The sequence below is a fragment of the Gallinula chloropus genome, assembly GCF_964237585.1.
Source record: "Gallinula chloropus genome assembly, chromosome: 15".
In the NCBI taxonomy this organism is placed as follows: Eukaryota; Metazoa; Chordata; class Aves; order Gruiformes; family Rallidae; genus Gallinula; species Gallinula chloropus.
In genome coordinates this window covers 17,731,015-17,758,966 of record NC_140100.1, presented here as the reverse complement: position 1 = coordinate 17,758,966, position 27,952 = coordinate 17,731,015, and the positions used below count along the sequence as shown (strand labels likewise).

The 27,952-nt window shown below is 60.5% G+C and overlaps 2 protein-coding genes across 4 annotated transcripts in view; one reads left to right on the top strand and one right to left on the bottom strand.

The window, feature by feature from the left end:
* MGRN1 (mahogunin ring finger 1) overlaps positions 1-11,914 on the bottom strand; it is a gene marked incomplete at its 5' end in the record, with an annotated part of 57,486 nt that extends 45,572 nt beyond the window's left edge. For all 3 annotated transcript variants that reach the window (XM_084271077.1, XM_084271076.1, XM_084271078.1), the window contains 3 exons: positions 226-314; positions 3,028-3,146; positions 11,827-11,914. In XM_084271077.1, coding sequence (XP_084127203.1) covers positions 226-314; positions 3,028-3,146; positions 11,827-11,914 — 296 coding nt within the window. The remainder of the gene's footprint in view (positions 1-225; positions 315-3,027; positions 3,147-11,826) is intronic.
* Positions 11,915-16,918: 5,004 nt separating this feature from the next.
* On the top strand, positions 16,919-25,899 carry UBALD1 (UBA like domain containing 1). Its single transcript, XM_084271158.1, has 3 exons — positions 16,919-17,082; positions 23,816-23,875; positions 24,802-25,899. The coding sequence occupies exons 1-3, from the start codon at positions 16,975-16,977 to the stop codon at positions 25,120-25,122; spliced, it is 489 nt and encodes a 162-aa protein (XP_084127284.1). The 5' UTR covers positions 16,919-16,974; the 3' UTR covers positions 25,123-25,899.
* Positions 25,900-27,952: the final 2,053 nt, after the last annotated feature.

The following is a 27,952-nucleotide window of genomic DNA, read 5'->3' as shown; positions in this document are numbered from 1 at the left end:
TTACCAGTCTGGCCTGTCCTGCAGGGACAGATACATCACTGGTCCTGTTAGAAAACACAGAGTACTCAAGTCTGGGGATAAGGAACACAAACTCCCTGAAAGCTCTGACCACAGGGGTACACAGAAACCACCCAACCTATCTAGCTTCAAGGATCTGGCATTCAGCTGCTTCTCCAGAACCTTCACTGGTCGGGACAACCCGTAAGGGTCAGGCAGTGCTGGTACCTCACGAGCCGGAGAGAGTCCTTGCGGATATTCACCAGACTTCTCAGTGTCTTCACTGGCTCATGTGGAGCTGGAGTTACATAGGGAAACTGGAAGAGAAAAGCAAAGAGCTGTATTACTATGCTATAAAAGGGAGCAGCATGTTACCTAGCACACAATTCACCCAGACCAAGAAGCATCTCCCCTTAAGGGTATTCAGTACAACAGCCCCGAGGACCAGGAACAGAGAATTCCATTCACAGATAAACCAGGCATGCTTAGGGGTGAGAATCCTGCCAGCAGTAACAGCTCACATTGGGACAACATGTTTGAGAAAGGGCATTTTCACAAACTCTTTTTCTGCACCCTGAATTCTCAGCCTGGTCAGCCCTGCTCTGACAGGCTTTTATCTCAGCTAAAGAAACCACCTCCTGCTTGAGCAGAAGAAATGCAGCTCTCTCATGTGTGTTACAGCTGCAAAAACAGTGGCTGCTCATCAGCATGCCACAGCCCTGCATTACTGGGGGCAACTTCTTACCCTGAAACAATGGGGCAAATGTTCTGGAAAAGAAAAGACACAGGGATAGGGGCCTCCTCCTGTTCTACAGTCAAGAGACCTTCTCTGGCTGACTGTCCTTTGAATAAAGGACCACAATGCTCCAGACTGTAATTCTCCTCACTGGTCACAGGATCTCCAGTGAGAAGGGCTGAGGAAGCTGCTCACTGTGGTGACTGCAGAGCTGCAGAGCTGTCTGCTGGATCCCCACTGCCCCTCAAAGGCGGCTGCTCAAGCACCCAAGCTGGGCAGCACTCAGACTGGAGACACAGCCAGGCTGTGCCAGAGCAGCAGCACAGCACCGAGGCACAGAGGCAGGGGACATGGCTTGGAATGGCCCAGGAACAGCACTGCCACCCAAATCCATGGGAGCTGGAGTCCTCCACACACACACACAGCTGCTGGGTACGCTGTAGCGGCGGAGAGAGCGACTGACACAGGGCAGAAGTACTAATTATCCATGTTTCATGAGAAATGAACTCTGAACAGGTTGCAGAGTGCTGCTGCAGCAGAACTTCAGGGCAGCTCCAGGACAAAATCCTTCAGCACCGTCCCCTCAGACCACAGAATCGTGTTGGTGGGGCAAGAACCAGGGCCTGAGGGAAGACACACCATCTCCTGACCAACAGGAGATGCAGTGCCACAGCCCCAGGCACCAAAGAGTTCACAGGGCAGCAGCCCTGCACCCTGATGGCTGGGTGCTGTGGGTGGTAGTGCTGCTCTACACACAGCAGCCCAGACCTCAGTTACTCCCAGGAGAGGACTTGGCCCCTGTTCAGAAAGCAGTTGTGCTGCTCTGCATTTCAAGAGGTTTTTTTTCCTTGAAGATTAATCAGAGCTGCCCAAGGGCATTAACTTTACACAGGCAAACTACCTACAGCCTCCCTTGGCAAACATCCAAACCCCTGTGTTAATAGCATTCTCACCCACTCCTCTCAAAAGCAGTGATGAAACTCAGTGCCAGGATGTCTGCAAGGAAACCCAGGCTGAGACATGCAGGGAATTTCACTGTGCAAGGCTAGTCCCTACAGCCACAGGCTAACAGCTGCTCTGCTGCTGCTGTCAGAGCACCATGCAGGCCTCAGTCCCAGGGAAAAGGAGGAGCACTCAGCTTTTAACCACTGCCCTGCACAGGCCCTGTGTGCAGGCACCACACAGGCTGTGTGGTGAGTATCCCCACCCCTGTCTTGCTCTGTGACAAGAGTTTCCAGTGAAGGCCCTGCTGCCCGTTGCTCATCTCCACTCTCTGCTGGAACAGGGGCTCTCCAGGTTCTCCCTTCTGCCCAGCAGCATCCTGTTAACTAACTGTGGCAGAGAGAAGACCAACAGCATGGCCTGAGGATAACCTGCTTGTCACCAAACTGAAACATCAAGTCATTCTGCCCCCGAGCACTCCAAGCCCAAATTAACCAAGTCACAGCTTTTCTCAAAGCCATGACCAGTGTTTCTTTCTTGTTCTGAAGCTGCAGGAAGAAAACAGCTGGCAAAGCAAGCAGCTCCCTTCCCTTTCCTCTCCAGCCCTCTGAAAAACAGCTCCAAACTTCTTGGTTCTTTTTCAGCAGCCCTGAGGTGCAAGAGGAACCCCAAACTTCACGCCTGCAGAAAATTCCTGTTACTCCCACCAGCACTATTCCTGTTCAGAACCGAAGAACAAGCCAGTTGCATGAGCAGGCTGCTTCTCACAGTCCCCTCAGACACCTCTGATCCCCCAAACACCTCCATGTTCCAGCAGGGGAGACTCAAGGACAGCCCTTCTGAGCAGCCCACCAGGGTTACAAAGCAAATGAACATCAGAAAATGCCAAGAGCTGTCTTCTCACTGCCCTACACCCAGTCAGGCCACTTGTTCACTCTCACTCACACAGAGAACAGCCTCAGCATAGCTTCCAGCCAGCATTATCTGACATGCCCTGGGAAGCCCAGGCTCTGAGGGTGGATCTGCTGCCCAGCCTCCTCCTCTCCACAGCATGTTTTACACAAAATCTGTACTGCTGAGTCCCTGTCCTTCTGAACCACTTCTGCCTTCTGCCTTAAGGGAAAACTAAGCCCAGAAGGTGAATTCTACTACTTAGAAAATCTCTGCTTGCACCTGAGCAGCTACAGCAGCCAGCAAGCTGGGGCACAGGGTGCAAGGTTCCTGCACCTCAGGCTGGAACCACACTCCCCAAGGAGCGAGGGTCTCTCAGTCTGTGCTGGGCTGTCCTTCTCTACAAGCCCTACACAAGATTTTCCAAAAAAAAAAGGGTAAAACAGCACAGAGGAACTTGCCTGAACAGGTCTGTTCCCAAGGAAGTTCAGATCCATGTTCTCACCAAAGAGGTAGCCCTCAGGGTGAGGGGTGTCAAACTTCTCACCTCCCATGAAGAAGTGACTTGCAAAGTAGTTTCCTAGAAAAAAACAAACAACCCCAAAGACAAGGGAATATTAAAAACTCATTAAATGAGTGCTCCCCACTCACTTGTTTGAATTCACAAGTACAAAAGAGCACAAGACACAGGAAAAGACTTGTTGCTTCATTCCTTCCCTGTACTACTGACCTCCACTGCCAGCAGCAGGAGCAGAGAGCAGGGGGTGGGGGAAGCCCATGATAAATCATTACAGTGGATGTAATTCCATTTAAACTTGTTTTCCAGAGAGAGGGGTGCAGTGAGAGTCAGCTCTTTCTGATGAACTCCTTTTCTCCACCTTCCCAGGTGAAGCACAGTCCCACAAACACCATCAGAGAGCCTTCCTCCCACTGCAAAGCTTCCAGCTGGGCAAGGTCTGCTTCCTCTCCCCTCCTTCACTCCCATGTCCCAGGGCAACAACCATGCAAACCCTTTCCCCTGAGTGCTGGAAACAGGACACCCTGATGGCCAGTTTCATGAGCAACACTGCCAGGTTGAAAAGCAGGAACATGGAGGAGAGAAATGCTGGGACTGAAGGGAACCTGAGTGCTGAAAGCTCTGCCACAGGTTGGCTCTGTTCATCTCTGAGCACTGGATGAACCATCAGCCAAACCCACCTGGAGTGTGGCAGCACCACAAGTGAAGCTGCCTCCCAGAAGGACCTCAGAGAAAGGCTCTCACACAGGAGCTCCAGGGAGTCACAGACAGCAGCACCAGCAGCAAACCAAAATCCAACTGCTCCACACCCCATCTCCCTGGAGGCTCCAGACTGGGGCTCCCAGGCTCCGAGGGAAGGACAGGGCCAGCAGCACACTCACCTCCCCAGACACACTGAGGTTTCTTTCACAACAACTCGCTCCAGAAGCAGCAACTCGTCATCCCAACTGGCACAGAGGCCTGATGGAAGGGGTTGTGGTTCCTCCAGCCAGGACTCAGCACAATTCACTCCAAAACACAAGAGGTCTCATGTTTTTCCCATTAAGGCATTTTCCCCTTTATGCTCCAAGAAAGGCTCCTCTTCCCCTGCATGGGTGGCAGCGCTTTCAGGGCGATGGCAGCACTCAGCTAAGGCTGAGCTCAGCTTGCAAGCACCCAGGTGTCTATATTAAACACTCCTTTCTTCCCAGATCCAACAACCAGCTCCAGCACAGGTCCAGAACCTACCTAGAATCTGTCCTACAGCATCACCCCAACAAAACAGTCATGTTCCAAATGACAGGCAGCACTTTCCACGCCTGACCTCCAAGCACAGCTAGCCTGACCCCAGCTCTCCACCTGAGACACCCACAGGTGGTTCATGCTTACACCAAGTTCAGAGAAGCAGGGTGAACACTTGGGGTTTGGAATAGATTTTGCATTTCACGTGGCTCAAGCAGGACTGTGCTTTTCTGTCTCATTAGCTGTGAGGTTGGTGCTTCTGCAGGATGTCCACAGCACCTGAGTATCTGGGATCAGTCAGACAGCTCCCTAACACCCCATGAACGAGTGATCCTAAGGCCACACCTCAAATACTGGGTTCAGGTTTGGGCCCCTCACTACAAGAAGGACATCAAGACCCTGAAGTGTGTCCAGAGAAGGGCAACCAGGCTGGGGAAGGGGCTGGAACACAAGTCTGATGAGGAGCGACTGATGGAACTGGGACTGTTCAGTCTGGAGAAGAGGAGGCTCAGGAGAGACCTTACTGCTCTCTCCAGCTCCCTGAAAGGAGGTTGTGGTGAGCTGGGGTCAGCCTCTTCTCACAGATACCCAGTGACAGGATGAGAGGGAACGGCTGCAAGTTGCACCAGGGGAGGTTCAGGTTAGAAATGAGGAGACATTTCTTCTCTGAAAGAGTGTTTGGGCATCGGAACGGGCTGCCCAGGGAGGTGGTGGGGTCACCGTCCCTCGGGGTGTGCAGGGGAAGGTTGGATGAGGTACTGAGGGACAGGGGTTAGTGGGTGATACAGGTGGTAGGGGGACAGTTGGACTAGATGATCTTGGAGGCCTTTTCCAACCTTAATGACTCTGTGACTCACCTCCACAAACTCATGAATCCAGAGCCTATCCTGCCTGTGGAAGAGGTTCTGCATCCTGTGTGCAGAGGACACGGAGTGAGGGCTGCTCAGCACCACCACAGGCAGCCAGCCCTCCTGGGGAGCATCACCCAGCACCCTGGGACAACAAGCTGTCCCTGCACGACTGGGGCAGCACCAAGATGCTCAACTACCATGCTCAGGGCACCTGCCACACTCCCTGTGATCCCCTCAGAGCTCCTTTCTGGGGATTTCTCCCAAACACAGGCTCCCCCTCCCCACAAGGCAGCACCTCTCTCACTGGAGAGCACTGCTCCACATCCATCCTGCTGGGAAGTCACCTTCTGCAGCTTGGGCTGTTTGGTTTTCCCCCACTGATGTCTCCCCCAGGAGCAAATAAGAAACACTGTGCCAGTCAGACAGCACGAGGAAAGTCCCTGAGAGGAGCTCAGAGGGGACCGTGCTGGGGAGCGCAGCACCCTGGGGCTCTGACAGCGCTCCCACGGGGACAAAAGCTGCCACACACACAAGGGCTCAGCAGCACAACTCACAGGTGAGGGTGGCAGTAAACTGGCTTCACAAACTTGTAACAGCAATTTTAGTGGCTAAACAAGAGATAACTCCATTGCAAGCCTTCAGAAAGCTGTTATTACACCACAGGTTGACCTCAGAGGTCTCAAGGTACGATCACGATTGTCCACGATTCCCTCAGCCCCTGTCAGCAGCGTCTGAGTTTGCCCAAGTGGGAGACAAAATGCCTTAAAAAACCACTTCTGTAAACACCACACTGAGGACTAAAAGGACAGAGAAACTTCAGGAAGGAAAAAGTGAGGTGTCCTCTCTTCCAGTCATCTGGCACAAGACCAGCATGGTTCTAACGTCCCTAGAAGACCCATCTATCTGTTCTGTGCATCACAATCCCACTGCAGCTACACCTCCAGGTTCTACCCCCTCTCCAGAGAGCTGCAGGCTTCCAGCCAGACTACCCAGCCCCCTGAACCCTGTTCCCACAGGTGTGTCCCCTGTCTGCAAACCAGCCCTGACCTACCTTCCACAGGCACTGGAGCTCTGCAGCTGTGGACACAAGGGAGATGCTAAGCACCATCCTCTTTGGCAGGGAAAAAAAAGAGAAGAAAAGCAAAAAAATCTTGGGATTAACTCTCCACAGAACTGCTGCAAACAGAAATCCTCCAGGAAAAGGCAGCAACACCCTTCCAAGGAAAGAATCATACCCAGATAACCAAGGAGAAACATGCCAGGGTACAGAAAAGCTGTGGCTTTGACTTTGTTTCCCCAGCACACATCAGCACACAACCCATGAGATAAAAGAGAACAGGAATGGTGATGGGAGGTGAAGTACAAGCAGCAGTTGTTGGAGAAGCTGCTGTGGTGGAAAACTTGACATCAGCTGGAAAAACACCCCAGGGCCAGTGCAGGATGGCCAGGTCTGAGTCTGTCCCACACAAAACCAGGCTGGAACCCCAGGCTTCTCCAGGGCACCAAGTGACACCAAACTACTCCAGGCTGAGCCCAGCGTGGTGGCAGGGCTTCAGTACCACAACCACACCAGCATGCAGGCACCAGCTTGCTCCAGCCACAACCACTTCTCCCTAAACTGGTGTCCTAATCCTGTGACCATGGAAACACACCCCCTGGATGCGACACACGTGCTGGCAGGGGACTCAGCACCCAAGAGCACCAGGCACACAGAGCCCTGGGGACTCAGCACCCAACACCACCAGGCACACAGAGCCCTGGGGACTCAGCACCCAACACCACCAGGCACACAGAGCCCTGGGGACTCAGCACCCAACACCACCAGGCACACAGAGCCAACAGCAGAACCACAGCCCTGTAAAGCCAGCACTCACCACAGAAAGCCACTAGATGTGCACTTAGGGCTTCTCACTGTTATTAGAAGTAACAGTGAAGTGATAGAAATTGAGTCCTTTTAATTACTCCCCACCAGAGCACGCCAAGGGGCAGCCTGAGCCTGACCCAGAACCACAGCTGGATGAGGCCACCTTGCCTTCCTCATTGCCCATCATCCTTCCTGGGCCACCACAAGCCCTCTGAGCTGGGTTAAACACAATCCAGCAGCACACAAGGAGCAAAAGAAACTGGTTGTGACCCATGAGCACTCCAGCCCAGTGCTGGGGAGCAGCTGGGGAGCAGCTGGGGAATGCTCCAGCCAAGGGTCAGGCTGAAACCCCCTGAGAGCCACAGCAGGAGCAGTGGAGATGAGGGCTGTGCCTTGCAGGGTGAAACCTCACACACAGAGTGCAGGAACCTGCTGCTGCCCTGAGCTGTCTCAGTGCACACAAGGTGATGGGCTGGGTACAACTCTGGGTACTTCTCTCCCATTTAAAACTCTTCTTTCTTTGATTAAAGCATCGTTCCCAAACAACAAAGCAGTTCACCTTCAGAGTGTGATCTGCCACCTTTTTCACCTCCCCAAAACACTCTTTCAAGACCCAACTGCAGAGGAGAACAGCCACCCCAAGGGCACAGGCTGCAGGGGAGCTGGAACAGGAGACAAGCTGACAGAGGAGCTGCAAGAGAGCACTGGTGCACTGCTCACTGGCTGCTGGAGCCATGGGGGCACCATGAGACTGCACCCAAGAACATGCATCATCTTCACTGTGCTTCTGTGCTCAGAGCAGGAAGATCACAACTGCTGCTGGCAAGCACCCCTTTTTAGCCTGTTTGGGGGGGGCACCCACCCTTCTGTACCAGCCAGGCCCTTCTCCAACCCCCTTCCAACCAGTCAGGCACCTGCAATGCCAGCACAAGTCTCCTCAAAGCAAGCAAGAGAGGTGGGAAAGTACCAGTGAGGAGGGACTAGAGAAGGGAAGGGGGTGTCACAGCTTTCCAGCACCCTCAGCCCCCCCCAGAGCAGGAGGGGAACTCCAGGTGATCCACACCCACAACTTGGGAGGTGTAAGCAGGGTGTTTTCAGAGGAGTTTTTAACTACATTTAACTACAAACCCAATTGCAACAAAGCTGCTGAATGATCTGTGGATGCCTCAGGAGGGACCCAGACTCCCAAGGACCAAGGGGGATTCCTTCACAGAGCAGGCTGGCTGACCCCACAGTGAGCACAGCAGAGTCATCCAGCCAGAGCTGGACAGTCCCTGCAGCCTCTGCAGCCAGCCCTGGCTCCCCCAGGCCCAGCACTACCTGGTGCAGCAGCCCCATCCCTGGGCCAGGGCAGGGAACACCCTGCAACCATTTCCCAGCATCGGGGAGTCCCAGAGCCTCCTGAGCTGGAAGGGACCCATCAGGACCATCAAGTCCAACCCCTGGCTCCCCCCAGGCCCAGCCCAGTCAGAGTTGGGACTGAGGGCATCATCCAGATGCTTCTTGCCCTCAGCCCAGCTCAGGGCTGTGACACCTTCCCTGGGGAGCCTGTGCCAGTGCTTGACCCCCTCTCAGCACAGAACCCCTTCCTGACACCCAGCCTGACCCTCCCCTGTCGCAGCTTCATGCTGTTCCCTCAGGTTCCATCCCAAAGAGGGGAGATTGGCTCCTACCCCTTCAATACCCTCATCAGGAAGCCACAGACCCCATGAGGTCTCCCCTCAGCCTCCTCTTCTCCAGGCTGCACAATCCAAGGGCCTTCAGCCTCTCCTCACAACCCTTCCCCTCCAGCCCCTTCCCCATCCTCACTGCCCTCCTCTGGACACTCTCCAACAGTTCTGTGTCCCTCCTGTCCTGTGCTGCCCAAACCTGCCCCCAGGACTGGGGGTGAGGCCTCCCCAGCGCAGGGCAGAGCGGGACAGTCCCCTCCCTGGGCTGGCCGTGCTGTGCTGGGTCACCCCAGCAGCCAGGGCTGCCTGTGCCAGTCAGCCAGACCCCACAAACCCCCTCAGCACAGCTGGCCTCCAGCCTGGATGTGCAGCCAGGGGTGTCCCCTCCCAGGGGCAGGATCCAGCACGTCCCGTGGCTGGTGACTGCCCAGAGAGCTCTCTGAGGTGCCCAGGTCCCTGTAAGGCTTCTCCACCCTCACTGGAGTCACCAACTCCTCCCAACTTGGTGTCACCTGCAGATTGGCTTCAGACACCCTGTGTCCAGCTCCTTTATGCCAATGTTAAAAAGAACTGGACCTGAAACAGCCCTGGGGAGCTGCACCAGTGACTGGCCACCAGCCAGCCAGAGTCCCAGTCACTGTCACCCACATTCACTACTGTTTAGCCCAGTAACTTTCTCTACTACTTCCAGCTTGCTGGACACAGACACCCTTCCAGCCACTTCCCACCTCCCTGCCAGGCTCTGCACCAACCCCAGCCACTCCTCCCAGCCTCTGGTCACATACCAGGACCACCAGAAGGGACAGTGTCCTTCTGAACAGGCTCCACCTGAAGAAGGGAGGGGTATTTGCCATCCTACCAGCCCTTACTGCTCTGGGGTCTAGTAACCTCCCTGGGGTCTCCACCTCAGCAGTGTTCATGGTCACAGGAGGGGATCCTCCCCCTCTGCTCTGCCCTGCTCAGGCCCCACCTGGAGTGTTGTGTCCAGTGCTGTGCTCCCTGGGATCAAACAGACAGGGATCTCCTGGAGAGAGGCCAGAGGAGGCTATGGAGATGATGAAGGGCCTGGAGCATCTCCCCTGTGAGGAAAGGCTGAGTGAGCTGGGGCTGTTCAGCCTGGAGAAGAGAAGACTGAGGGGGGACCTGATTAATGTTTATCAATATCTGAAGGATGGGATGCAGGGGGAAATGGGCAGCCCCTTTTCAGTGTCTGTGGGGACAGGACAAGGGGCAATGGCTGCAAGTTGGAGCACAGGGAGTTCCACAGCACCATGGGGAAGAACTTTTCCCCAGTGAGGGTGAGGGAGCCCTGGGACAGGCTGCCCAGGGGGTGTGGAGTCTCCATCTCTGGAGAGATTCCAGCACCGTCTGGGGGTCCCTTCCAACCCCTGTGAGTCTCTGATTCTATGGTTTCTTGTTCTGCCAAGAATGAGCTTGAACAGCTCTTCTCCCTCCCTGAAGCTGAGAGAATCCTTGTCAGACAGACCCAAAGAAGGCAAAGAGAAAGGTCAAGCCTAAAGCCAGTGCTGCTTTCAGACAGAACTCACAGAAAGCACAACAGAAAATTAACAAGCATCTAATTGCAGCCAAAGCTTTCAAAGGAGACACCAGGATTTCTCTTTAATCACCTGCATGAAGGCATGAGCTGTGCAGTTCTACCAGGGAGGTACCACACAGGGAACGCTCTTTGGTGACACCCTGGTGAACAGACCCCTTGCAGGGTGTGTGTGAACACACAGACCCAGCATCAGGTGTGTGACAGGGTGACCTCAGCTACAAGCCAACATCCCATTACATTCCAGTCTGGGTAACTGCACCAGTAGTGAAACAACAGGGGTGATGCTTTGAAATCACTGTTTCATGTGCAGTGCACAGGGTGGTTAAAATCCAGTCCAGTCCACACCTAAACCCCACCTGACAGCAGGAGCCAGGTGTGATCTGCAGGCTGCACAAAAACCGACAGCAGAGCCCCCCCAGCAGCCCCCCCAGCAGGCAGCTGGTGTCCAGCCCACCTCCCACACTGGGAAAGCCCCCCAGCCACCCAAGGGACACACAGAGTCCTGCTGTAACGTAGCAGTGACACTTTGTTTTCCTTACAGCCCAAGAAACTAGTCCTCACACCCCTACAAAAACAAAGCAGGTTAGATTTCCTAACAGAGCCAGACCAGCTGATGAATTCATCCAGGAAGGGGTCTCCCTTCCTCCTCCTCCACACCAGTCTTGCTGCAGGTCAACCTGCCCCAAGACAAAGCGTCCTGATGGCAGCACCCCATGTGAGATCTTTCACCCCCTCAAACAAAACAGGGGGACTCTGTCACACAGCCCTGAGAACACCCCAGCCAGCAGGCCAGGGGACACACACACACAACCCCAGCCTCTGGAGGAAGAGGCTGAAGCAGAAAGTGAGGGAACCCAAACTGCTGCCCTGCCAAGTCCTTACCCTGCCTGGGTAAGGGCAGAGGGGAAACTCAGAAAACTCTGTAAGTGAAGGGATTCTGCAGGAGGAAAGAACATCTGGATCCCCCCAAGGACTGGGTTTGTGAGAAGAACAAACATGATTCTCTAAACAAGTCAAACCAGGACAGTCTCTGAAGCTGGGGTGAGTCGTGGGCTCATCCCAACAGCACAGAACCGCTCACAGATCTCTTTAATCTTCTGAGCATCTCCCTTTGGAAAAGCAGCAGGTACCCGGGGCATGTCAACCCCGGGCTCCTGGGCCAGCACCGCAGCTCTGCCACCGCCGCTCCCCGGGCTGCGGGAGGCTGCGCCGCGGGGCCCTTCCACCCCGAGTCCCACCCCGTGTCCCTGCCAAGCCCCCCCGCGCCCCCTCTCCCCGCGGCAGGGCTCTGGGCGGGCAGTCCCCGCGCTGCCCGGGGAGAGGAGCCGAGTGCCGCGCACCCCCCGCGCCCAGCCGGGCAGCAGCCGGCCCCGCACCGCCGCTGAGCCCGGGAAGCCGCAGCCATCCCCCGGGCCAGGCCCCGGGCAGAGCCAGGGCGCTGCAGGCAACCCGCGGCCCCTCCGCACGGGGACCCCGCGGCCGGCCCGGCCCGGCCCGGGACCGCCCCCCCCTCCCCCCCGCCCCGGGCTCGGCCAGGGCCCGTCCGCGACGCCCAGGGGAGCGGCCCCGCGGCCCTCACCGGACTTGGGCGGGTAGCGGTAGGCCGAGTTGGCCTGGATGTCGATGTCCTCCACGCCCGCGATGCGCCGGCTGAGCAGGGAGCCCATGGCGGCCGCGGGCAGGGCGGACGGGGCGGGGGACGCGGAGCGGAGCGGCGGCGAGCGGCCCGCACCCACGGCGGCGGCGCGGGGCACGCCGGGAAAGCGAGTCCCCCCCCGGCCGCCGCCGCGCCCGCGACTACAACTCCCGTCAGCCACCGCGCCGGCGCCTACCAACAGCGCCGCGGCGGGGGAGTAGGGGCGGGAGGGATGGTGGCGCCCGGTCGCTGTCGTGTGCCTCCCCCCCCCCCTCCGGGGCGCAGCGTGAGCTCCGCCGACAGAGGGCGCTGCGGCACGGGGGGGGTCCCGGCAGCGCAGCGGCCGCAGCGAGGGGCGCGCGGGCGAGGCGGGGACCTGCCCCGGGCCCGGCGGCGCCGCTCAGCCCGGCCCGAGGGACCTGCCGGCGGCTGCGGGGGCGCGGGGAGCCGCTGTCCGGGCCGGTGCTCAGGGGTGGCCCCCAGCCTGGCCGAAGAACGCGGCGGAGCTCCCCGGGCACAGGCCCGGGGTGTGGGGCCTCCCTCGGGCTCCTCCTCTCCGCACAGGAGGGGGACCCGAGGCCGCGAGCCCGGGCAGGCAGGGCCGTGGGAGCGGGTGAGGCGGCAGCCAGGAGGGAGAGGGGCGAGGCAGCCCCCGCCCGGCCCAGCGCTCAGCCCTGCGGCCTGGAGAAGGTGCAGGGAAGAGCCTGCCAGGCACCTTCTGCATGGCTGCTGCCGACACCGGGGCCCAAACGCCCGGCGGTGGAACCGGGGATCCCCACGAAGGAGCAGGGGTGGCACATCCAGTGTCTCCTCAGTCCACCTCAGGAGCAGGAGACCAGCACAGGAGGAGGGCTGGGGGCAGGCGCAGGGGGACAGGACCCAGCCGAGCGCCAAGCCTGCTGGTGGGGGTGAGTTTTGTGCCATAAATGTGAAGTAAAACACACCTGGTTGGAACAAGCAGACAAACCCCTGGTGAAAGTCGCTTCCCTGTTGTTACCCCCGCAGTTGTGGCCACCCCAAGCACAGCAGCTCTGTGCCAGTGGGGCTGTACAAGACAGCGGCTGCAGGGAAAACGGGTGCTGGAGCTGCCAACAGAGCAGGATCAGACCCTGTGCTGCTGCATCCCGTGGTGCAACACAGCTGGGAAGGACAGGGAGAAGCCAGGGAAGTAGAAACAGCCACATCCTGCCAGCAGACTGTGAAAGCTGGGTACCCTGCACCTGGCACGGGGGGACTGGGGCTCTGCCTCGGCAAGAACGGTGCCTGGGCACTGCCCGCTGTGTCCCCTGGGATCCTGCTGGCCCTGGAGCGATGACACCTCTTGTTCAACGAGTTTGTTGTGACAAATTGCAGAGAGAGGGAGAGCTGGAGTTGGCTGAGCAGCAGAGTCATACCTGGCTGACGTGTGCTGCCCAGAGTGTGTCCCAGCCGCACTCTGCCTGCATGGGCAGCTCAGAAACGCTCCTCAGGGCCCGCAGCAAGCAGCTGGACAGTGCCCTGGCAGCCCTGGGCGGAGGAGCACAGCTTGTGTGCCACCAGCAGCCCCAAACTGAGCAAGCTGAACCCACAGCCTGGTTCAGGGGCTCCGTCTCCCCACGCCATGCTGGGACCAGCCAGCAGCTGGGAGGAGCACGGGGGCAAAGCCGAGCTGTTTGCACCACACTGCAGGGTGATGAGGGGAATGTGCACAGGGACAGAAGACAAGATCCCTCTCCCATCTTTCCCCTCCCATGTCCAGAGCACAAAGAGCATCATCCTGCCCTTCCCCGACCTAAGGAGGTGCCTGGAAGCAACTCCCCAAAATCCCTTCCCTGAGCTTTTTTGGGGACAGAAGCTGCCACTTTCCCTCTTGCAGCTGCTCTGGGCCACACTCCCCAGGAGCACAGCACCACATGGGTTAGGCAGGGCAGCCAAGGGGAGAGCAGACATCACAGCAAGGCGGGCGCTGGCACTGCCACGAGCGGGGCTGCCCGCCCAAGAAGCCGTGGCAGGAGGTTCTCGTTCTCGGGCACAACCTCCACCAGCAGGAAGGTCCCTCCCAGGCCTGGAGGAAGCAGCCAGGCCCCCCAAGGGGGTTATTGTCATCTGGGAGGGCTGGAGAGTATCTCCCTTGGGGCCCTGCTCAGTGGGACGTGTGTGACACACAAGTACAATAGCAGCAGCCTGCCAGGGACAGGCTTAGCCCTTCCGCTCCAGACCCCGGGGCCCGCGGCGAGCGGCAGAGCTGCTGGGGAGCACCTCCAGCTGCTGGGGAGCAGTTCCAGCTGCTGGGGAGCACCTCCAGCTGCTGGGGAGCACCTCCAGCAGCTCCTGCACCCCTGCCCAGCCCAGGGGGTGCGTGGGCTGGCACACACAGAGGCAGGAGCTCCCCTCCTCCAAACCTCACAGGAGCCACTGCCCGCAGCAGGGGGGAAGGAGAGCGGGTAACCCAGGGACAGAGCCAGGCTGTCCTGCCAGCCTGCGCCTGGGGACCCGGCAGCACCACAGCCGGGTCCTGGGAGCTGGAGGAGCAGCCCCCCCACACACCCCACACCCCCCAGCCTGTGGCACTGCAGTGGCTGCAAGAGGTGGTGATAGATAACCCCACAAACACTGGGGGTGCCGCCGGGCACGGGGTTTGCACCTTCCCCCTTTGCTTCCTGGCTCCTGTGCCAGTATTTCCTGCAGGTTAGTGCTGCCAAGCCTTGGGCCCCACACCAAGCTCCAGGGCCATGCTGAGGATGGAGAGGAAGGCCACAAAGGCAGGAGGCCCTCCCCGACATCCCCAAAGGGCTGAAAACACTCCCCATGAGCTATAAGGGAGTCTGAAATCCCAGGTGACACCATTGTCTGGAGTAAGAGAAGCCAAACTGGGGAGGATCAGGGTGAAACTGGACCAGGGCTCCTGCCCCTGGGGACCCTGCAGAGCCCCAGGGGTGGTGGCAAGGCCCCAGCTCCTGCACCGCCTTCCAGCTCGACTTGTCTTTCTTGGTGGGTAAAATCCCCCCAGGAAAAGCTGTTCTGGAGCCATCCTCCAGCACTACCTGGGGAAGAGCAGCAGGGAAGAGGAGGGAATTGTTTGGCCGCAAGCCCATCTCCTCTGCCAGCTCTCAGGGCTCCCCACAACTTGTTCCTCCACTATATTGCTCCTTCCTGCAAAAGATGGACTAAAAGGGACCTCTGAAGTGGGACATGTTTTCCCACCTGTGCCCAGCTACCACGACCTGCACGTCAGGAGTCTCCTTGGACGTCTCTTGCTGCGGAGGCAGCTACAAGCACAGCGTGTAAACAAGGAAGTAAGTTTGCCTGCAAGCCTTCCTCTCACCAAAGCAGCTCATCCAAAGTCCAGCTGCTCAGGGGTTTATTACCTGGTGAAGCAAGTTGCTTGTCTCACTTGTACCCTCCCCAGTGCCGTCACTTGCTTTGTCGGGTACATGTAGAACAACAAGGTCCAGGAGCCCTGGAGACGATGCACTGAGTTACTCCTCACCAGGAGTGCTGAGCCCGTGAACTTTGCCTCCCTAAACACTGCCCTGCTCCAAAGGGCTCACTGCCCTCCCCGACAGCCCTGCTGCGCCAGAGCCAGCCCTTCCTCCTTCAAAAATGAGACTGCCCAGTTTCTAAAAACGCCTGGTTGCCTCTGATTAAATTAACCCTTCAGGAGACTTGTTTCCCCAGCTATATTTACACTGTGCTGGCTACAGCGCCGCTTCCCTCCTGAGGTTGTCTTGACCTTGTGAAAAAGGCCGGTCACCTCCCGACGCGCCCCAGTGCCACCACCACACAGCCACGCTCTCTGTGACAGGCAGGGGAGGAGGAGGCCCCTTGGTGCTGGTATCCCCCAAGGCCTGGAGCACTCTGCACAGGTACTGAAGGAGACGTGGGAGAGTTACCAGCTACGGACAAGCCGAATTTGTGCCCGAGCAGCAGAGGCTGCAAAGCCCCTTGGCTCAACCGCACGGCCGGAGCTTCAGCCAGTAACCCCCACGGCTCAGAAGCACCCGCGGCCGTACACAAAGCAGGGCCAGAGGTGTGAGCAAGGAAACTCCTCCCGGCGAGGCTCGGCCCCGACATCAGCCGCAGGGAAGAGCCCAGAATGGCTCAGGAACGGTGGAGGTGGCCAGGAGCCTTCGCCTGCCCCACGGAGCCTGTGGCTCCCCCATCTCACCCCTTCCCCTGGCTTTACCGCCCCTCCCCGGTCACCCCAGCCACGGCTCAGCGCCCGCTTATCGCGTCCCGGGCCTGGGCAACACCGGCCGCCTCCCTCAGGCGCCCCCCCGGCAGCGGCCGCCTGGCGCCCTGCGCGCTGCCGGGAGCCCTCTGGCACCTTCCAGAACCTTCCCCTGCAGGGCGCGGGAAGGCGCTGCGGCCGAGGGAGCGGCAGGGGCGGGGCCGGGCGGCCCCTCCAGCGCTGACCAGCGCTGATGAGGAGCCCCGGGCCGGGGCCAGGGCCCGGCCGCTGGCTGCGCCTCACCTCAGGCGGCGGCTGCGGGGAGGCGGCGGCGCTGAGCGGCCCCCGCCCGCTCCCTCGGCAGCCGCCGGGGCCGAAGGGCGGCCGCGCTCCCGCCCCCCGCGCGCGCCGCTCCCCGCACGTCAACAGGAAACCGCACGCGGCCGACTGTAAACACCGCCCGCGCCCCCTCCCGCCCACGTGACCCGCCCCGCCCCGGCTTCGTCCCGCCCCCGCCGCCCTCTCATTGGGTGTGACGGTGTTATTGACCATATACGGTCAGATACTACCGAGCGGCGGGCGGCGGTTGGCCGGCCTGCCGCGTCACTCAAGGAGCGCCAGCGCCCGGCGGCGGCTCCGCAAACAAAGCGGGGGCTGCCGGGAGTCGTAGTCCGGGCGGAGCGGAGGCGGCGCGGCGGCGGGGCGGGCGGGAACTACATCTCCCAGCGGCTCCCCGCGCTGCGCCCCGCCCCGCCCCGCCCCTGGCGGCCGTCGGCGGGGCTCGCCGGGCGCCGTGAGTCAGTGCCCAGTAAACATTGGCGTGAGCCGCGCCGGCTCCGCCATGGTGGCGGCGCCGTAAGCGCGGGCGGGGGGGGTGGGTGGGGGGGCGGCGGCAGCGACAGGCTGGGCGCGGCGGCGGCGGTGGGGGGGGGGCCGGGGCCATGGACGAGCTCAAGCACCAAGTGATGATCAACCAGTTCGTGCTGGCGGCCGGCTGCGCCGCCGACCAGGCCAAGCAGCTGCTGCAGGCGGCCCACTGGCAGTTCGAGGTGAGGCAGCCGCCCGGTACCAGCCCCGGATCGAGCGCACGGGGCGGGTCCACGCGTGGGAGTTTGGGGGGGGGGGCGGGGGGGGGTGGTGTGCAGCCGGTACTCCCGGCCCGGCCTGGCCCCGCGGGATCCCCCCATCCTCTCCCCCCCCCCGCCCCCCGCCCCCTCCCCGCGCGTCGGCGTGGGGCGCGTGGCGCGGGCGCGCTCTGCCCCCGCGGTGGGCGGGGAGCGTGCGGCCCGCCCCGCGCGCGCCGGAGCGGGGAGGGGGGGGGGGGGCACGCGGAGCCGCGGCGCGCGCGTGGGTGGGCGCGCGCCCATGGCGGCCCCCGGCACCGCTCCGCCCCCTCCCCTCCCTCCGCCGGCTCCGGGCAGCATCACCCCCCCCCCCTCCCCCCCCACCTCTTCCCACCCCCCCCCCACCCAGCCCCATCCCTCCCGCTCCGGCTGGGAAACCCCGGCCTCGCCGCCCTTCCTCGCCGCAGAGCTGGAACCCTCCGGCTGCCGGGCGAGAGGAGGAGGCGGTGGTAGGGTCACAGCGCCTCCGGCTCCCGGGCGCCTTCTCCTCTCCCGCTGACGGGCGGAACGCGCTGTGACATCCCCGGGGGGGTCACGTCACGCCTGGGGCTGGGGTCAGGGGGGTACCGGGCACCGGGGAAGCTCCCGCAGCGCGGCCCCGGAGGTCTTTAGTCCCCAGCTCCTCCGTGACCGGAGCGCCTGGTGCGTGATGCGGGAGGTGGTGTTGGGGGGAAGGTCTGAGACAGTTTGCGGAGCCGGAGGTTCGGTTTCCATTCGTCCCTGTGGCTGGCGGCACCTCCCCGATGCCCCGAGGCGCTGCCAGGCCTCCCAGTCCTTATTCTGGGAAAGGGGATGGGGTTGGGGGGGGGGATACCTTCTGTATCGTGATGCATGGCCCTGCCACCAGCCTGGCACTGATCCTGGGGGGGGTCCTCTCACCCACAGTGGGGCAGAATCAGGCTGGCTTCTGCTGGGGCTGAGTCCTGGCACACACCCGGCCCAAGGCAGGTACTGCAGGGCTGGGACAGGACGTTTGGAGCAGCACACACACAGCAGAGATGCGGCCAGCCCCAGCTCAGAGGCACTGCACACTCAAGAGAGGGGATCCTAAGACACCCTGGGCCCAGGGCCAGCCTTCTCTGCACCCCACTGCTGCTGCAGACAAAGCAAAGACACAGGGTTCAAAGCAGAAGAGCATGTATTGCAAGCGGCTGGGGCACGTTTGGAGAGGCTTCCAGCCGCCGGGAGGAAAGAACAGAGGGGTTAAAACTGATCCCAGTCTGTAGGGTTACACCGTGTCATGCAAACAGCCCCCAACCCCATCCCAGAAGGGCGAGGGGTGTGCTGGCCCAGCTGGGGGTGGGCAGCTGCAGGATTCCCCCGGGCTGAAGCCGAGCCCTGGGTGCAGGAAGGGGAACGGACCCTCCACCTCCACCCTCTGCCCGTTGAGCAGCACCAGTGCCGGGCGTGTGGCGTGTGCGGGGCGGGTTCTGTTTACCAACACAGCCTGGCCGCGGCCCTCCGGGATGGGTGGGATCCGCTTCCACACCCCCCACCCCCCCATACGTGTCTAGGAAGAACTGTGGGGGGGGTGGATGGCAAAAAAAGTTGTGACTTTCCTTTGAAAAGCCGGTTTTTTGCACAACTTTGCCACCGTTGGGCGAGTTGCACAAGTGCCGGCGGCGCGGCGCTCACATGACTCGACTCGGAGGAAGCGGGGCTGTAAACAGACGCTGCGAGGAGCGGTTACCATGTTCCCACTCGCTCTTGGTGCAACGGTCAGGCCATTCCCTCTGTAAAATGGCTGCTGAGCGTGCCTTCCTCCGGGAGCCGTGCTGGGGGGGCTGTCTCTTGCCTCCAGCCCTGCTCTCACCTCTGGCCTGGGCTGTTAGAATCACAGAATCAGAGAATCCCAGGGGTGGGAAGGGACCCCCAGAGCCCATGGGGTCCAACCCCCTGCCAAAGCAGCTCCCCAGCTCATATTGCACAGGGCGGCGTCCAGACGGGGCTGGAATCTCTCCAGAGATGGAGACTCCACACCCCCTGGGCAGCCTGTCCCAGGGCTCCCTCACCCTCCCTGGGGAAAAGTTCTTCCCCATGTTGCTGTGGAACTCCCTGTGCTCCAACTTGCAGCCACTGCCCCTTGTCCTGTCCCCACAGACACTGAAAAGGGGCTGCCCATTCCCCCTGCATCCCATCCTTCAGATATTGATAAACATTAATCAGGTCCCCCCTTAGTCTTCTCCTCTCCAGGCTGAACAGCCCCAGCTCACTCAGCCTTTCCTCACAGGGGAGGTTTTTGTCATTCTACAGCCTGTGGGCTGGCCAGCCCGTGTCCACAGTGACTGTGAATCTGTGGAGTTTGGGCAAGTCTGGTGGTAATTCAGCGCTGCTTTCTCTGTAGTCTCCTTGGGTTCATAGTGCCGCTCCAGGGATGCACAGTGAGTCAGAGCAGCCTGTTTGCACCCTGAGGATGTGGCTCTTGCCTGTAAGAGCACCGTGGGGAGAATTGCTCTGCATGGTGGAGCAGAGGCAAGTTAGACAGCCTGGTGACAAGACTGGGAGTTGGGTTCTGCCATCTCCATGCTTCCATCCCGGCTCCAGGCATCCCTGTATCCTGCCCAGGACCTTCCCTGCTCGCTGCTTGGGACAGGCAGGCAAGGCCTGGGAGTCACCAGCTAGGAGAGGGAGGCTGCTGTGGCACGCAGACAGCTTTGGGCTGGTGGGATGCTGATGTTTTGGGATGGCTCTCTGGGCTTGTGCTGATTTGGGGCGCTCTGGGCCCGTTGCAGCTAGTGGGGGCTGCAGAGAGGGTTTGTTCTGCGTGGTGACCTCGCAGCCCTGGAGTTTATCTGGGGGAAAGGAACATGATCCAAACCAGCCAGCAGGACGGGAGGTCAGGAAGCCGTTGGGTGGGGGTACAGCCGCCTTCCACGCAGGTCAGAGCCTGCGCTGTACGCGGGGGTGTGACAAGGAAGCTGTTTATTTTGCACCCCCTCCATCCCCAGGGCAGTTCATGGGTGTCTTGTGGTCTCCTCTCCCACTAGCTGTGCCTCTCTGCTCCTGTTCAGTGGGGGACCCAGGACAGGCTGCCCGCTGCAAGCCCAGCACAGTTTGCAGCTCTCAACGCCGTGAGCTCTGCGGTGCTTTTAGGGACGGCCACAGTGGGTGCCAGAGAACCGCTGTGCTGGAGCAGTGCCATGGCCCGTTGGAAGGGAGCTTCACAGGCAGGAGAAAGCAACTTGGAGTATCTCCAGGTGAGGCCTGGCACTTGCTCTTCTGGGTCGCAGGTGCTGGCTTTTTGGGAGAAGCCAGGGAGGACAGCAGGTGCCTCCACCATGGCTGAGACCCAGCAGGTTACAGAGCTTGCAGTCTCATGTCCGGCTGAGCAGTGAACCAGGCTCCTTCCCAGGTAGAAGAGTATTGTGTTGGTGGTGTTATGCACTGGTTACCCCTGGGGCTGCTTGGGAAGGAGAAGAAACAACCAGCTTTAAAAAAACCACCCATTCCTTCCTTTTTCCTGGTGCTGAGTGTGGTGTGGGCTCAGTGTAGAGAGGTTGCGTGTGGGGAAGGAGGAGGACCAGGTGTCTGGCTCTGCCTGCTGCATCCGGGGTTGGATTTCTACTTCCTCTTCTTCTGTGTTTGTGTTTTATCGAGCCCCTTCCCTTTGTGACTCGAGGGCAGGGTGTCCCCAGGGCTGCTTTAGCACCAGGGGCTCCAGATCCCTCCCTGCTGCCGGATCTCCTGCGGAAGGGGTTGGAGGGCAAATCTCTGAGGAGCAGCTGAGGGAGCTGGGGGTGTTCAGCCTGGAGAAGAGGAGGCTGAGGGGAGACCTTCTCCCCACCTCCCCTGCCCTGCCAGGAGGGTGCAGAGAAGTGGGTGATGGTCTCTTCAGCCAGGGGACAGGAGCTGGGACAAGGGGCAATGGGCTCAAGCTGCCCCAGGGCAGGGTCAGCTCAGCTGGGAGGGAAAAGTTCTTCCCTGGCAGAGTTGTCAGGGCCTGGCCCAGGCTGCCCAGGGAGGGGGCTGAGTCCCCACCCCTGGGTGTGTTTAACAGAGGGGAGATGAGGTGCTCAGGGATCTGGTTTAGCACAGGACAGGGATGGTTGGACTGGATGATCTCAGAGGTCTTTTCCAACCCAGTGATTCTGTGAAGGTCTCTGTGAAGATCCCCTGCACTGGCAGCAGCTCCAGCTCACACATGTAGCTGGGAATGGGTGCAGCTTGGGCAGCAATGGGCAGGGGGTCCCACAGCTACAGAGGGCTGGGTGTCCTGCTCCCCCCAGCTGAGTTTGTTCTGCTCAGCACGCAGGTCTCCTTGCATTCACCTCCATGCCCAGCCCCTGCAGCCATCCTCCCTGACTTGGTTGCCATGGGTGGGATCCTGTGTCACCTGTCCCCTGCAAAGCTCCTGCTTTTGCATCCGTGGAGGGGGGACACGGTGACCACGGTCACCTGCTGATCCTGGCCCAGCAGTGGATGTGGGACTGCCGTGCTCACACTCGCACCCAAGGGTGACACGGGCAGCGGGGCCTTGGGTCAGGGCTGATCTGGGGCTCAGGCTGCTTCTTGAGCAGAGGAGCCAATTAAGGCTCCTCTTAGGCCTTAATTGGCTCCTCTGTCACACCAGTTGCCCCCAGCACTTGTGACACAGCTGGAGACCAGGCAGCACACATGGTTACGTGTGTGTCCCTGGCACCTTGTGCCATGGAGAACATGGGTGCACAGGCCTCACCTGCTGGGGCTGGGGTTGCTGCAGGGCCCGGAGCCCTTGGGAGGCTTCCCTGTGGGCAGTGGGCATTGTGGTGGGCAGGGGGGGGGGTGTGCTGCTGCCACCCTTGGAAAGGGCCAGATGGAGGGGAGGAGATGCAGGGTTTGGGGCAGACAGGCTTGTGATGGTGGAGTGCTTCCTCCAGCTAGGCCACAGCTTTCACCCCGGTGCTGGCACTGGCAGGGATGGGTGGGCAGCTGTCAGGGGGCCAGCGGGGACCTTCTCTGCCCCTCTCTGCTGGTGGCACAGTCCCAAATACAAGCCAGCTTGGAAACTAGGAGCACAGAGCAGATATAATCAGCTTACAGTATCTGGCTGTGCCCACAGCCCTGCCTGTGCTTCCCCTTTGCCATTGCCCCTCCCTTGCCGTGATCCCGTCTGTCGGAGCGATAGGGCCTGGGATTGGACCTCACCCGGGACGAAGGGTAGCGCGGGGATGGGGGTGCTGCTGCCTCAGGAGTGTCTGTGTCTCCGTTATCTTGTTTCCCTGCTCCATGGACCCGTGCCAGCCTGTTCAGAGCTCGTCCCTGGGGCCACAGCCCCTGTCCCTGCTGTGCAGCCATCGCTGACACCCGGCAGGCCCTGCCTGCGGGTGCAGAGGGCTCTCGGGTCGCAGCCTGGCTGGGTGCAGGGTTCGGGTGCTGCATTATCACACACACACACACACACACACACACACACAGAGCAGTGCAGCTGCTGTGGGGAAGAGCCTCGCCAGCCTGGCTATTGCAATCCCCCCTGAGGTTTGGGAGCAGACAGGCTGGACAGCAGCAATCACTTCCCCTGCCCAGGGCTGGGTTACTGTTTGCAGATAGCGGTCCTGGCTGCCACCTGCTCTGGCCAATACGTTACTCCTGTTTAGCCAGGAAACCTTAAACCCTCTGTGAGCAGCCATAGCCCTGGGGCACCCCCTGCACTTTTCTGGGCCCTGCCAGCCTGGGTGTTTGGGGCTGAATCCTTTTCCCTCAGGTCGGTAAGCTGAGCTGACTTGCTTGTCCCATCCCTGGGTGAGCCAGGAGCATGTGGCTGTGGGCAATGGGATGAGAAGTGGGTGGTGGTGGGACCTCGGACCAGGCTGCTCCTGGGGTGGGGTCAGATGGGTGTTGATGGGGCTTTTCCTCCAACCAGAACTGAATCCAATCCAGTTTTGTAACGTTTCTATTAAGTCTGATCCCCAACTGAATCAAATTTTGGTTTCTATCCCTAACTCAGCCTGACCCAGAACAGGAGTCAGCTTCACCTTCACTGGTCCTGCATCAGCCCAGTCCTGTGTGCCCCTAAAGCTCCCACTGCCTCCACTCCTCCCAGAGCTGGGCTGGCCATCTGCCCTCCCAGCCAGCCTGTGGCCCCAGTGTTCCTTCCCTGCAAGTCCCCTTGTCCTCTCACATGCCTGTGCCATGTGACAACGTTTATTACTGGTCTTAACTGGAAGCTAACCAAAATTTTGTCAGTCACAACTGTACCCTGCCTGCAACTGAACTGGGAATACTCAGAGGGGGGAGTGGGCGACCTGTGTCAGCCCCACCCCTGGGGATCTCCCACCGTGAATATGGTGACTATCATCTTGTCCTGTTAGGGACACATCTAACCAGTTCCTGCTGGGCTTCCCCTGCTGGCTGTGGATTTGATTGCCACCCTCTCCCTGCGCAGGCGGTTGTGGAGCACCGTTGTGAAATGCCTGCTGGGGTCTGCTCCAGCAGTGGCTGCTTCCCAACAATCCATGGGATTGCTGCCCACACCAGTGCGAGCCGGCAGCAGGGTCCCTGCCTGGGGCTGTGGGGACCACTAAGCCCTGTGGGTACGGGGGCTGCAGGCACGGTCCAGCCCCTCAGGGCCTATTTTGGCTCATCTTTGGGGTCGTGCAAAGCCCTGCTGTCCTGTGTGGGGATGAGGTGGGTGCCCTCTTTGCATGCTGCTGCTAACATCATCCTTCTCTTGTTTCCCCAGACTGCTCTCAGTGCTTTCTTCCAAGAAACGAACATCCCCTACAGCCACCACCATCAGATGGTAAGGACCTTCCCACCTCTCCAGCGCCTGCCTGGGGCACAGCACCTGCCTGGGGCACAGCACCTGCCTGTGGGCAGCGTAGGCTGCTGCTGCTGCCCTGCTGCTGGGCTCCAGGAGTGCAGGGAGTGACATCTGTCCGGGCTGCTGGAGCTGCCTGCCAAGGAAGGGTTTCCTGGAGAGCAGCTGGGGGTGGCGTAGCCTGTCCTGTGCAGTGGGACAGTGGCTCCAAGGGTGCCCTCAGAACCCTGCAGAGGGTTTGGGGCTGGTCTGGTGGAGGATGCTTTGGGCATGGCCAGTGCTCCAGACCAGCCCCAGCATGGTAGGGAGTTTCTGGGGTGGGTGGAGCACCGGGCAGTTGTCAGCGTAGAGCTGTGCCCCTCACACAGCGTGCTCGCCTGGCTGTGTGTAGACACACAGGGACATGCATGTGCAGGGGTGCTGCCTGCCTCTGTGCTCTCCCAGCCATCCCCAGACTCTCTCCCTTTAACTCTCATGCTCTGGCAGCCTGTAATCTGCCTGGGTGGGTGTGTCTGAGGGATTTGCTGCCTGCCCTGGCTGCTGGGATAACTGGGGACTTGGAGTGTGCAGAGCAAGTGCCTGGCAGGGCCTGAGTGTGCCCAGGCTGCTGTGGGGTGGGAGCTGAGCCGGAAAGCTGCAGACCCAGGGCCACACCAGCAGGTTGTGGGGCAGAGGAGGGTTGCCAGCTTGGCTGGGCACAGGAGTAGGCACAGCAGGGTCCCTTCCAGGCCCTCTAGCAGGATAGAGCCTTAAATAACCACTCCCTGCAGGCAGCATGAATCCGGGGGCTCACGTGCCACAGCAGTGGGGACAGAGGGGACTTGTGGGAGGCTCTGGTGGGGGGCAGAAGGTAGAACCACCCCCACCCCACACACACACCCCCCTGACCCTCTGTCTCCATCCTGCAGATGTGCACTCCTGCCAACACGCCGGCCACGCCACCGAACTTCCCCGATGCCCTCACTATGTTCTCCCGCCTCAAGGCCTCGGAGAGCTTCAACAGCAGCAGCCCCGTGGCCTCCATGGCGACGTCCCCGCCACCCCCGGCCCCGCCGCTGCCCCAGCACGGGGCCTTCAACCCCGCCTGGCCCACAGCTTCTCCCCCCAGCCAGCAGCAGAGCATGTGGACTCCGGCCCCCCCGGCCCAGCCTGCGGGCTGGCCCGCTGCCGTCTCCCAGCAGGCCACGGCGGAACAGAAGGCCAACGTCACCATGGAGGCAGAGAGATGAGCGAGCGCCGCGGGGGCCGCTGCCAATAAAGATATCTAGAAGGTTTTTTTTCTGTTTTCCCTTTCACCCCTCCCCAGAGAGGAGAGGAACTCTGCTGCCGGAGCCTCTGGCAGCCGCCAGGACACACAAGCAAATAGCTGCCTTGCATGGGTTTGGTTTGAAGTAGTTTTTCCTTGTCCTTGAGCTGAACGGAGCTCCCCAGAGACAGCGGGAGGCTGCGTGGGACCAGGGCCTGCCCCTGCCTGGGACCCTGGGGAGAGAGCACCCCTCCTCTCTCGGAACACCGGAGTTTGCATGCCAGTGACGTTGACAGAGGAGGATCCTCCTTCGCGGTCCCAAGGGCCACCCCACCAAGCAGAGTGGGTTGTACCCGAGTTTCCTCCCATCTTTCGGCCCCTGGGGGGGAGGGGGCTGACATCCCATGTGGCTTGGGGTTTTTCTTTTGGGGGTGGGGGTGGAGTGGGAGTCTTTTTGTTGGGCAGGGAGGTAGCCAGGGCTGGCCCTGCCAGGCCACAGCCTCCACCCCGCATGCACTGTGTTTGCTGGTGAGCTGGGCTGGGGGACACTGGCTCTGGGGAAACGCCTGGCCCCTTGCCCACCCCAGCTGGGCCAGCACACCCCTCGCCCTTCTGGGATGGGGTTGGGGGCTGTTTGCATGACACGGTGTAACCCTAGAGACTGGGATCGTTTTTAACCCCTCTGTTCTTTCCTCCCGGCGGCTGGAAGCCTCTCCAAACGTGCCCCAGCCGCTTGCAATACATGCTCTTCTGCTTTGAACCCTGTGTCTTTGCTTTGTCTGCAGCAGCAGTGGGGTGCAGAGAAGGCTGGCCCTGGGCCCGGGGTGTCTCAGGATCCCCTCTCTTGAGTGTGCAGTGCCTCTGAGCTGGGGCTGGCCGCATCTCTGCTGTGTGTGTGCTGCTCCAAACGTCCTGCCCCAGCCCTGCAGTACCTGCCTTGGGCCAGGTGTGTGCCAGGGCTCAGCCCCAGCAGAAGCCAGCCTGATTCTGCCCACTGCCCCACCATGTCCACTGTGGGTGAGAGACCTCCCCCCAGGATCAGGGCCAGGCTGGTGGCAGGGCTGCAGTGAGACCTTGGGCTCCCTGCGTGACACCAACAGGTTCTGAGTGTCTCACCTGGCTGCCCTCCCCTCTTCACCAGATGATGGGGGCCAGGTCCCTTAAAGGATGTCATTCCTGCCAAGCCCTCTCTGCATGAGGCTGTGCCCCTGCATCCCTGTGCTCCCCCATCAATAATTAATTTCAATCTCTTATTTGTGTTGGTAAAATAAACATTGTAGGAGCGATGGTTCCACCCAGGCTGCCTCTTGTACAGGCTCAGCTGAGGCTGGAAGGGAGGGCTGGAGCATGAGTTGGTTGTACTGGAGTTGTGTGGCTCAGTCCTGACCTGCTGAGGTGGGACTGGGCTGTGCTGGTGACATCTGGAGTGAGCTGTATCTCCAGCCTCATTGCCCAACTGAAGTGGCCTCAGCACGTGGAGGCCAGTGTAGAGTCCTGCTTGGAGTGGGGATGGGCTGTGAGACAGGGTGGCACAGAGCCCACCCAGGGGAGACAGGGAGAAGGAACCTGCCTGTGGAGCAGGTGAAGGTGTGCAGAGACCTGGGTGGTTCAGAGGGTTGCCTGCCTGTGGCTGCACCAGCACTCATGGGATTGGGAAATGTGGGGCTGCAGCACAGACCTGCACATCTGGCTGGCCACAGGGAGCCTGCAGGGGTGTGGCATAGCCAGAATGTGTGAGGTGCTGGTGCTGATCCTCTATGTGCCCCCACAAGCCCAAGGGTCATGCTGGAGAGGTGACAGGAGGAGCATCTTCGTGGTGCTGCATGAGTGGCTGCTGAAGTAGTGTGGCCCCCATCCCACCAGTCCCCTGAGGCCAGGCAGCACAGCCTGGGTGTGTCTGCCTCCTGCACAGGCCCCTGTGCCATTTAACAGCCCCTGTCCAGCTCAGACCCATGCCACCAGCCCCCTCAGGGGCCAGTCTTTGGATGGAAGCACCTGCAGTGCAGGACAGCCAAAGTCCAGGCACAAAGTCTCCCCTCAGGGACTGCTCAGCAGCAGGCTGAGCCTGCATGGTGGGGCCAGTGGCCCAGGGGGAACAACCAGGGCAAGCTCTTCCCAGCTCCAAAAGGTCCTGGCGTGTTGAGGCACTCTGGAGTGGGGCTGTGTGGGCTGGGCAAGCCTGTACCCAGGCTGGTGCATGAGCTGCTCTGAGCAGATGTGGGGACCGTGCTCGCCTGGATGTCCCGTGTCCTCCCACAGCCACTCCACAGCCTCCTGGAGCCCTACGTGCTGCAGCTGCAGTGCCCAGCCCAGCACCTCCCTGCCAAAATCCAGCCATGGGGAGGATGCAGTGCCCAGCCCAGCACCTCCCTGCCAAAATCCAGCCATGGGGAGGATGAAGTGACCCCCGGTGTGGAAGAGGGTGGCTGAGTAAGGTGGGGAGGAGCTAGCAGGGACACCCTGGGACATGTCCCAGTGTGTGTCCCCAGTAACACCCACCCAGGGCCTAGACAGATGGGTACCTTCCTCCATCCTTCCAGTGCCTTGTCTCACCTGGCACCTTCTCTGGCTGGGCAGCCATGTCCTCTGAAAGGGACACCAAACTCTGCTCTGGGCAGCGCTGGCTCCTGGCATCCCCCAGCACCGCAGTGTCCCAAAGCCAGGTGGCTTTGTGGGACACCCCAGCCCTGCTGCCAGTCCCTGGGCATGGCCAGTACCAGGGGTGCCACAGAGGTCAGCAACCATGTCCCTGCCAGCCAGGCCAGCGTGGCTGGGAGCAAGGCAGCTGAGCAGGGGGGCAAGGCAGAGGGACA